The sequence below is a fragment of the Leptonotus elevatus genome, chromosome 6 (genome assembly GCF_054856555.1).
Source record: "Leptonotus elevatus isolate MCC_2025b chromosome 6, RoL_Lele_1.0, whole genome shotgun sequence".
NCBI classification, from domain to species: Eukaryota; Metazoa; Chordata; class Actinopteri; order Syngnathiformes; family Syngnathidae; genus Leptonotus; species Leptonotus elevatus.
In genome coordinates, this window is record NC_141244.1 from 24452501 (window position 1) to 24463442 (window position 10942).

At 41.2% G+C, this 10942-nt stretch overlaps 2 protein-coding genes and 4 non-coding genes across 6 annotated transcripts; 4 read left to right on the forward strand and 2 right to left on the reverse strand.

The window, feature by feature from the left end:
• Nucleotides 1-141: 141 nt before the first annotated feature.
• LOC147172906 (uncharacterized) lies at nt 142-2043 on the reverse strand. The gene is made up of 2 exons (XM_086078876.1): nt 1799-2043; nt 142-1721 (listed from the first exon to the last, which is right to left on the reverse strand). The coding sequence occupies exons 1-2, from the start codon at nt 1959-1961 to the stop codon at nt 1093-1095; spliced, it is 792 nt and encodes a 263-aa protein (XP_085935002.1). The 5' UTR covers nt 1962-2043; the 3' UTR covers nt 142-1092.
• An 806-nt stretch (nt 2044-2849) lies between these two features.
• On the reverse strand, nt 2850-8333 carry tpi1b (triosephosphate isomerase 1b). Its single transcript, XM_086079309.1, has 7 exons — nt 8128-8333; nt 5966-6089; nt 5789-5873; nt 5573-5705; nt 4397-4482; nt 3493-3580; nt 2850-3411 (listed from the first exon to the last, which is right to left on the reverse strand). Exons 1-7 carry the CDS (start codon nt 8234-8236, stop codon nt 3293-3295), a joined length of 744 nt encoding a protein of 247 aa, XP_085935435.1. The 5' UTR covers nt 8237-8333; the 3' UTR covers nt 2850-3292.
• A 1198-nt stretch (nt 8334-9531) lies between these two features.
• Nucleotides 9532-9586, forward strand: LOC147172908 (U7 small nuclear RNA). The gene has a single exon (XR_015095477.1). It is a non-coding gene; the product is annotated as a U7 small nuclear RNA (small nuclear RNA).
• Nucleotides 9587-9887: 301 nt separating this feature from the next.
• On the forward strand, nt 9888-9944 carry LOC147172909 (U7 small nuclear RNA). The gene has a single exon (XR_015095474.1). It is a non-coding gene; the product is annotated as a U7 small nuclear RNA (small nuclear RNA).
• Nucleotides 9945-10245: 301 nt separating this feature from the next.
• On the forward strand, nt 10246-10302 carry LOC147172910 (U7 small nuclear RNA). The gene has a single exon (XR_015095475.1). It is a non-coding gene; the product is annotated as a U7 small nuclear RNA (small nuclear RNA).
• A 304-nt stretch (nt 10303-10606) lies between these two features.
• LOC147172911 (U7 small nuclear RNA) lies at nt 10607-10663 on the forward strand. The gene has a single exon (XR_015095476.1). It is a non-coding gene; the product is annotated as a U7 small nuclear RNA (small nuclear RNA).
• Nucleotides 10664-10942: the final 279 nt, after the last annotated feature.

Genomic DNA, 10942 nt, shown 5'->3' on the forward strand with positions numbered 1-10942 from the left:
TTCAGAATGGATTCGGGTTCAAATTTCCTGCGCTCTTGTCGATTCGAAATGGAATATTCTACGTTCAGTAGCTTTAAGTACAATATTTTTTTGAGTGGCTTATGCGAACGCATTAATGTAGATAAACAAGACACTACGACAGTCTCTCAACAGTTTTATTACATTTTCTTAACATCTCTTCCTCACCCTCAAAATCCATCAACATGACACGACACGTAATGGGCACGCGCCCTCTCTCGAAAAGTATCCAATGAGAACGCGGCTCATGCAAGGCTACAAAGAGGTGAAAGTCACAGCATCGTAAACACACAGGACAGGAGACACAGATATTAATTTGAATCATTTTTCCTCACAACTGGACGCACTCATACAAATGGGAATGATAACACTGCACAAGTACTTTCAATTCAAAAAAAGAATTGCTATCTCTCTACAAGTGTTGATGCACCGTGTGCACAAATATCTGTAGCACTACGCACAACTATCGATGCTATTTGTTAGCCTGGGTTTTGCATTGTTTGTTAGCATTAAGCTAGCAGAAGGCAAAGATGTGCGGTTGTTTTAAATTGACGTGTAATTCTCTTTTTTATGTTTCGTTTGACTGTAAACTTCAAGATGGAGTGGCAATAAACAGCTTTAGCCTCTTTTTTTTGTAAGAATTCTTCATTATCTGCCCAACGGCTTGCTTGTTGTGACAATGAGTTTAGTTAAGAGCCGCCACGTGGCGCCCCTGTATTTAATCGCAGTGTTAATGTTCAAAGTTCAAACTGTGCATAATGTAACATTACCCAACAATATTAAATGTACTTTTAGGAATATGACCTCTAGTACATTTTAAAGTGGGTCATGATGGCGGTACTTGGAGAGCCAAGCAATTTTTTTTTAAGGGAGTATAAAAAGTCCAAGAACCACTGATTTAGGGTCTTCGATAACAGGCATGTTTTAGGCATGTTTTGGGAATATGGGAGGAAGCAAGAGGATGTGGAGAACACAAACCCAGAACAGGCGAACCACCAGTTCACCTGCCAAATAAATACTACTTATGACTATGATAAATACTACGACATACATTTCTTTGCTCAAAATTTGAGGTCATTGAGGCGCATTGGGCCTCTTGTGAGCAATTCTCACATGCCTCCCGAGAGACTCCATCCATTTGAAGGCCTTGCTGCAGTAAATGCACACGTAGTGTTTTCCCTCGGTGTGTATGGTTTGGTGTCTGTTGAGCGCGCTGGTGGTGATGAAGCTCTTCCTGCAGATGTCACACCTGTAGGGCCTCTCGCCCGTGTGCGTCCTGATGTGAGCGGCCAGGTGGGAGCAGTTGCCGAAGCGCTTGTCGCAAACAGAGCAGCTGTAGGGTTTCTCTTTGCCCTCGTCGCCGGCGCCGCCGTGATAGAGGTGAAAGGGCAAGATGGCCTCATGCAGGCTGGCCCTCATGCCCGACGCCGAGGACATGAAATCTTTAATGTCTGACTCCAGGTCTTCCAGAGGTTCTGAACTGTGGCCCAGCCAGAACTCCCTGAGGCTCCTCTCTGGTTCTTTCTTCACCTGGGTGACATCATTGGGATGCTCCAAGCTGCTGCTGCTGCCTTCTTCCTCGATGGGCTGGGACTCAGAGGCCTCCATGTCTGCTGATGCTGCCTCCTCATGCTTCTGAGGAGGGGGAGGAGGAGGGAGGTGATGATGGATGTGCTCCTGCAGCTGAGTTCCGTTACATGCATCTAGTTATGAGAAAGACATTAGGGAAAAAAAACAGACAAAGAACGCCTTTTGATTGATAGACGTCATTGAAACCGACCTGACTTGAGAAGCCTCAGCTGCATTCGGAGGCGGCCGATCTCCAAGTCCTTCACGCGGCAAAGCTCCTCTTTGTACTCGTCTATTGTTTTCTCGACGGCGCCAAAAATCTCGTCCGCCACGGCCGCCAGCCGCTCGTTGAGAAAAGCTTTCAAGGAGAGCATCGTGGTCGCGTGGAGTGGAAAGGGAAAAAAAAAGCTCAGATTTTGCACCTCCGAGACGTATTTTTTCACGGGACCCTGAACGTCACGCTCCGCTTGTAAATACGGAAATGAGCTTCCGTCGGAAAAATGTACGTTTTTATCTGCTGCCCCTACTGTACTGGAGGTGCAATTGCACGACGGTTTATATTTTAATGACAAATCATTGTATATTTTTTAATTTTGGTAGATTTTTAGGTTGTCTCATGTATTACGGAGCTTTCCCTGAAAATTATCAATTTTAAATAGTTAAACAAATGAAATATAAATTAAAGCTACACTGGTAAATATTTAGGTTGCACTATTATCATGGTATTTTCGTCTGAAAATTATTAATTTTGAATAGTTATATAATTAAATAAAAAATGATTAATACATTCTAATCATGTATCATGCACTTGTCCTCAGAATTAATAATTGTAGGTAAACAAATTAAATAAAAAGTAATTTTAGTAAATATTTAGCTTCATGTATTATGGTATCGTGTCAGAATTTTTAATTACAAGTGCAATGTATTACAACTCTTTTTTTCTTTCAGCCCATAGATAGACAAACATGAATATCTTAGCAAGTTTTTAGAAAATAATATATTTAGAGACAGAATAAGAGTTTAGGTGGAAATTTGTCTAAAAATCTAAATTTATACTTTTATTCCACTAGAAAATGTAATTTGGTTTGTTTTCACGCAGCACAGTCACAAAGTGGTCATTGAGCTCAAACAAAGCTATATTCTTGCACTCTTTGGCAGTGGTAATCCTTTTTGCTTTCAGTGTCCACTTCAGTTTTTATGGTCTTCAGAAGCCACACTAAATCCACCAAACTACACTCATGGAGCAAAATAAGACACTAAGACAGTCTTTAATTGGTTTTATTAAGTTTCCTTACAGCCTTTTCACCCTCAAACCCAGCGGCCGTGACAACATGAACGGACACAAAATGGATACGTCAATGTGAGCGCGGCTCATGCACAGCTAACGGGGAGGTGGAAGCCACAGACGAAGAAGCATTAGAAACACACGGGAGACACGCGCTCATAAGAAATGTGATTGAAGACGGGCTGCTAACCGTTTCAACTAAAGAAGTGGTGGTTAGTCTTTACAGCTCTTTGTGGAAGTGGTAAGTTCACACAAGTTTTCAGTGCATGTGCCAACCCGCTCCAATCCTCTATCCTCAAGACGAAACGTGCCCAAATACATACAAGGAGAGCGTGACAGCATTGCACAAGTATGTTTCATTTAAAAAAATAAAATAAAACGGGGACAACTAAGTGCGGAGTTGGTGAGTCGTCAGATTTTCTACATCTTGGCGTTGATAATCTCGACAAATTCGGGCTTGAGGGAAGCGCCGCCAACCAGGAAACCGTCCACGTCCTTCTGGGAGCCAAGTTCCTTGCAGGTGCCGCCAGTCACGGAACCTGCAAGAAGAGCACGCGAGATGAGAAGGGACGCAAGACGCTCGTCAGATGGATCGTTTGTTTTTTCGCTCCGCAACAGACCTCCGTAGATGATCCTCACGGATTTGGCGACGGCCTCCGACACGTTGGTCTTGAGCCACGCCCTCAGCTTCTCGTGAACCTCCTGGGCCTGGAAATTTGCAACACAGGCGGGGATGAGGCAATCTGTCACAATATAGCGCCATCTACTGCCGAGGAGGACTTTATAAAATCCGATATTTTTTTTTGTCTTAAATGGGGAAGTCAACCTTAAAAATGTCTTGACAATGTTATTTGTAACCTCACTAGTCTAAATATGACATTCTGATTAACATTACATTTGTGAATTTATACGAGTTATGCAGCAAAATCCAGCCATTTGTCTCCATCTCAGGGGGGCAGCCATTTTGCCACTTGCTGTCAACTGAAGATGACATCATAGTTGCTCAGGGCTTGACCAATCACAGCTCACCTGTTTTCTGAAGATGAGGTGTGATTAGTTGTTACCTGAAAAACTGTGATGTCATTTTCACGCAACAGCAAGTGGCAAAATGGCCGCCTTCTGATATTGATAAAAACTGCTGGATTTTGCTTAACTCATTCCACCAACGCAATATTAACCAGAATACCGTATTTAGACCAGTATTATTATTGTCAATACATTTTTTGGGGGGGGCTTGATTTCCCTCTTTAGTATTGGCCTATTTTACTTAGACTTTTTTTTTCAGCCTCTGCGGATGATGACATGACCAAAAAAAAAAAAAAAAAGGTAAAGTCAATAGTGGTTGAGATTGGGTATTATTAAAAAAAATGACAATAAAAAAATAATAATATTTGCACTATTTACTTTTGGTACATTTCAGAGTCTGTACATTTTTGCACTTAAGGTGCAAAGGAGTACAAAATACTTTTACCACAAATATCTGTACTCTAAGAGCAAGTGTTGGCGTCCGAGGGAAAATTTTACCTGCTGGGGGGAGGCCGTCTTGCCGGTGCCGATGGCCCACACGGGCTCGTAAGCGAGCACCACTTTGCTCCAGTCCTTGACGTTGTCTAGAACAAAAAACGAGACATTCGATAAGACGGTGAGAATTCCCAAAGTACTTAAGCCACAATTGTAGTCGGGCTCGTTTATCACGCCACATTGCAGCGAGCTGCCGTTTCCGCAATCAGCATTGTGCGCCGAAAAGAAAGAGGCAGCGGATGGTAAAGAGTGACTCCATCGGAATTCCAACAATAGTATTTGCGCTTGTGTATCTGATCATATTGCAGCATAGGGTTAGGGTAAGCCGTTTCTGCATTCTACGGTGTGCAACATGACAAGAAAAAGAAAGAAAAGTCACACACAATAAAATCAATAATGTGGAGCTCTTGCTACATTGAAGGAAAATGGGGAAATTCCTCAAGCGTGACTGGAACTGACTTGCGGGACTTTTCCTATCAAGTCCTTTAAGAGCTCAAATGAGTTTTTGAAAAATATGAAGCATACATATAGTCTATTTCTACGATTGGATGAGCCCAACTGGAGCTTTGCCTTTTATTTTGGAGAGCTGTGCGAGCGAGAGACTGACAACGGGCTCTAAAGATTTGAAGTGAGTTTTAGTGCACTCATCAGAATTATATCGTTTTTTTTTCAATTTGTCATTATAGTCGTTTTTATTTCAGTTTAACTTTTGTATCTTAAATTTAATTATTTGAAATTAATTTCCAGGGCGAGTTAGTTAGCTTTTTTTTTATTTTTATGTTTTGTTTCATTTAATTTTTTATTAGTTTTAGTATTGTTTTTTTTATTTTATATATGGCATGTAAAAAAAAAAAAGTTACTTAGTTGCATAATAAAGTAAAGAATAATTCCCAAACAACTGTTCAACCTTCTTTTCTTTATTGATGTATAGGAATGCCAAAATAAATACTTTTAAACTCTGAAAGCTCATGTATGATATTAATTGTTAATTAATTTTTTAACAAACACAAGATGCAGTTTCACTTCTTTTTTTCCAAACGTAAGATGCAGCTTCACTTTTTTTTTCTTCTATTTTAATGTAAATATCATTTAATTGATTTTGTTATTTTTCCTAAACTATAGTAACTCTAGCACTCACACAACGAAGAGGTCAAACTAAACAAAAACTGTCGGGCATACCTGCGATGACCTTCGTCTGCGCAAAGACGACCTTCTCGGTGATGCCTCCCTCCCTCTCGTCCAGCTTCTCGCCGATGCAGGCAATCACGCCGAGACCGCTCTCCAGCGCGTGGGCCGTCTTCTGCCCGATGAGCTGACGAGAAAGGACGGACGGGCGAGCTCTCATTGGCGTTCTAGTCGAGCGCCTTCGCGGCGAATACGCACTCACTCACTCACCTCGTCACTCTCGCCGAAGACATGGCGCCTCTCCGAGTGTCCCAGGATCACCCAGTGGACGCCGCAGTCCATGATCATCGCAGGGCTGAGGGCGGATGGAAGTCATGGGAGAGTTAAAAGCATGAGCTTTTTGTGTGGTAAAAAAAAATTGGTTAGGGGGGGGGGGGGGGGGCATACCTGATCTCCCCAGTGAAAGCCCCCTTGGCGACTTTGTAGCAGTTCTGGGCGGCGACACCGAACTTAGAGTCCAGTTTGGACCTGGCAAAGTCCAAGTAGATGGATGGGGCGCCACACACCACATCTGTACAAAATGTAAAGTGCACCTTTTAGATTTTGTTTTATTATTATTATTATTATGCACGAGCATCCATATTAGGGCTGTGCCCCTTTCAGGAGATTAGTCTGGGGTTAGTCCCCCCCCCCCCTCCTGTTGTTTTTTCCCCTCTGTGAAAACAGGGCACTAAAACAACAGTTTTTTCTGTCTCTTGGACAGGTTGTGTGTCTGTTCCATTTCATTACACTCTGTGGCACAATGACAATAAAGTTATCCTAATTCTGAACATTTTATCAAATTTTAATTGCAATTTTGCAATCACAAAGACTGGAATTTGAAAAAAAATAAGAAGCTTCATTTGGGTCGTACGCAGGCTTTGGTTTTTATATACACTCATGTGTATTTTATTTATTTGTTTTGTGGTTTAGAAAAGTTCAGTGCTAAAGAAGTTCAGTCTACAAATTGTTTAGTGAAACATGAAAATGTGAAGTGATGAAGTCACAGATTTGCTTGAATTATTTCATCCAACTTTTGACTTCCTGATTTATATTCATGCCACACAATTTTGTGAAATTGTCATAGTGAACACAAGACTGCTAGTCAGTGTAAATAAAAATAAATGGACTAATTTACCTTTATTTCAGTGTAAACCTAACCTACATGTATAAAAAAAAAAAACATAAATCAGACATAATTTATTGTAATATATTGTGTTTGTTAAACGGGAAGGGGACCTTATGAAAAAAAATCACATATTAAATCATAATCCCAATATTTGGGGATCACAATAATTAAACAAAATGTTTCCCCCTAATTTCAGGCACACAAAAACATATTTTTATTCAATTTGTTTGATATACATTGCACTATAATTAGTCTACTTCTCCACTATAACGCACATATAGATACCCGACTCCTCTTCATATAGTAGGTGCGATAAGAATACACTGTACATCAACCAGAATAGTCGTATATGCATACCCAAACACGAAGCTGGATGAAAGACGTTTTTTTTTGTGAATTTTAGTGCTCGCTGCTTCGATTTCTCCATCATATCAATAAATTGTGTCACAAATGTCATTATTTGAGGTACATATAAAGACAATCTGAATCCAGTGTTTCTAAATAAGCAAACACTTGAATCTTATCAAAGTAAGTACAGCGTGCTCGGTTCGCACAGAGTACAGTGAAGTTGATACACCGGTATTCAAATTGTAACTGTACCCCCCTCCCGGGCCGTCTATATTAAAACGCAGCCCCGTGTCATTAATGCTGTGCTAAAGGTCAATTCTCTGCATAAAGTTCAGCACCGCTAAAAGGTCATCGACAGGGTCGCATTCTGCAGGGGTCACGTCTGGCTGATGGTAAAAGAGCGCGCTTCAGATGGCATTCTGAGGGGCGTATGCATACATGGGTCAAAGTTCAAGAGTTTCGGGTGTGCGTTAGTGGGGGGGGGGGGGGGGGGGGGGGCTGTGATTGACACTCCCACACACAATTGTCGCATAATACAAAAGTAAACCAGACAGCGGAAACCGGCTTCCACACACTCACTCAGCAACTCCATTGTGTTAATGGCAGGGATTAAAAATACAGTGCAAGCAGAACTATCGTGGTTGGCTTGCCAAGCCTGCAGGAAAAGGAGGTTACTGCCAACTGTTGCCTTCAAGCCACAATTGGAAAAATCGGACACGGGTGCACTTCACGTTCTCGTTTTGATCAATGAGTAACAATTAGTTGCGTTTGCGTCTGGCAATCGATCTGGTTTTATTGATTTAACTGGCTATAAAGAGCACATATTGCATGTACTGTATAACAGGCTAGTTTTAAGGTGAATAATAATTTGAGCAGGCTGGGTGTACGCGAACGCACCGCGACAAGCAGCCGCAAAGCTGGACTACGTGCCGCCGCAAACGCACGCCCTCCATTGACCGATTAACGTGACACAAAACCCAATTTAAATCTCTATTGCCATGCACCGTTCCTTCTGCAAAGGGTTTCTTGTCAAACTGTGTAGTGGTTTGTGCAGCTAGATTATTTTTGAACGCTGCAATTGTGCTTTTCTTACCGACATTGGGATCCACCTTGGCGGAGTTCATGGTCTGAATGAGCTCGCCGAGGCTCTTCTTGTCGCCATTCAACTTCCAGTTTCCACCGACGAAGAATTTCCTGCTCATTTTGGCGTTTGGTGGTGTGTGTGTGTTCGCTGTCGAATGAAACTTGGGAGGGGAGAAGAGCGAACGTCAGTGAGCCGTTCGGCCTATTTATAAAAGACGGAGACGTTAACTCCTCCTCTGGCCCGGCTGGATTGGTTTGTGTCGGACCGCCCGTAAACGCGCCTCCATGTTTGTGGAACGGGGACCAGAATGTCATGAGACGTTCAAATGCTCTATAGAAAAACAGACAGACAGACAGACAGACAGAAAGACAGACAGACAGACGCGAGATGAGGTATTTTAAAAACGATATTGAAGTACACGTTTGTGTGTGTGTGTGTGTGTGTGTGTGTGCGCGCGCGCGTGCGTGCGTGTTTTAAAGACTGATGTAAAAGTACTTATTTAAAATATATGCCATTGTCTCTTTAAGCCGACGATTGGTCAATTTGGAATTAACTCATGACAGACAGCTGTAGGTTTGGTTGTGTTTTGTTTGGTTGTTTTTACTCAAATCACCACAATCTATTTATAATATAGTTATCGTCGGTATCGATTTACATATTTAAAAAAAAAAAACGCTGGATGACACTAGCTATGGGATCAATACTATAAAACCCCAACGTTTAAATTTTACTTTCGACAGAATACTCTTTAGATATTTGTCTAGTAGGTTTCCCTGAAAGACAAGTCTGCCCTTGAACATAAAAAAAACAATGTTAATATCATGATTTTAAACTTAACGAGTCAACGGCATATTGAAGCGAGAGTAACTTACAATGTGTTGTTGATTACTCGTATGCAACTGTTGTGTTATACAATTATGAACCCCATGAACTGATACAAATTTTATTCCGCATGAAGCAAACAAAAATTCAACTTTTGGGGAAAACAAGGCACTTGGTTGAAGCCTACTTACAAATAAAAAATGATCAATGTCTATTTGAGTCAGCTCGTATGAATGAAATTAAAACGAAAAGACAACTCGAAAAAAAAGTAGGACTGTGGAGTGACGTTATGCCATTTTATTGGCTCTTTCGCCGTCGCCCCTTCCTTCTCTTTAAGCCGATTGGTCGATTTCGAGTTGACAAGTGAATAATTAGCAGACAGCTGTCGTTGTTTTAAACTCAAACCACCGCAATCTAAATGCAATGTATGTTATCCTCGGCAGATTTTTAGCAGTAGTTATGTTGGATATTCGATAGTTGAGAGGAGGGAAAAAATAGCGGGTGGGTGGAGGTGGTCGACTGGACGGCACCGTGACCAAAGGTTATTGGTCTAATGCTATAAAAGCACTACCGTGGCTGGGTTTTTTTCCGGAATAATTACTCTTTAGATATTTGTCCAGCAGGTTTCTCTTAAAGAGAAGCCCACCTAACACTGTAGAAGTCAATGCTCAATTAATTACTCAACGTTATCTTTCTTGATGCATTTCCCTTCGACATCCGGGAATTAAAGATATTTCCGCAATGCAAATTGCTTTTAAACTGAAACTACCGCAATCTAAATGTAATGTGTGCTATCCTCGGCAGATTTGAGCAGTAGTTATGTTGGATATTCGATAGTTGAGAGGGGGAAAAAATAGCGGGTGGGTGGAGGTGGTCGACTGGACGGCACCGTGACCCAAAGTTATTGGTCCAATGCTGTAAAGGCACTAGCGTTGCTGAGTTTCCCTCGGAATAATAACTCTTTAGATATTTGTCTAGCAGGTTTCTCTTAAAGAGAAGCCCACCTAACATTGTGAATGTCAATGCTCAATATTTTATTCCACGTCATCTTTCTTGATGCATTTCCCTTCGACATCCGGGAATGAAAGATATTTCCGCAATGGAAACGCTTATAAACTCAAATTACCGCAATCTAAATGTAATGTATATTATTCTCGGCAGATTTGAGCAGTAGTTTTGTTGGATATTCGACAATTCAGAGGGGAAAAAAATAGGGGGTGGGTTGGGGGAGTTGGTCGACTGGATACCGTGACCAAAAGTTATTGGTCCAATGCTGTAAAATCACCACCGTTGCAAAACTTTCCTCGGAATAATAACTCTTTAGATATTTGTCTAGCAGGTTTCTCTTAAAGAGAAGCCCACCTAACAATGTGAAAGTCAATGCTTATTAATAATGTACTCAACGTCATCTTTCTTTGATGCATTACCCTTCGACATCCGGGAATTCAAGATATTTCCGCAATGCAAATGCTTTTAAACTCAAACTACCGACATCTAAATTGAATGTAGTTGTCCTCGCGAGATTTATAGCAGTAGTTATGTTGGACATTCGACAATTGAGAGGGGGGAAAATAGGGGGTGGGCTGGGGGAGTTGGTCGACTGGATACCGTGACCAAAACATATTGGTCCAATGCTGTAATAGCACCACTGTTGCAAAACTTTCTTTGGAATAATAACTCTTTAGATATTTGTCTAGCAGGTTTCTCTTAAAGAGAAGCCCACCTAACATTGTGAATGTCAATGCTCAATAATTTACTCAACGTAATCTTTCTTTGATGCGTTACAATTCGCCATCCGTGCATTTCATTTCCAGTTACTTCCGCAATGCAAATGCCGTGGTTTTAAACTCAAATCACCACAATCTAAATTTAATGTTTAATTTAATAAAAGAAAAACGACTACTGGACGACACCGTGACCAAAAGTTTTTATTCATTTATTCATTACTTTTTATGAAGACAGACAGCCCCTGATACTGTCAACATTCTCGCCAATGTAGTTC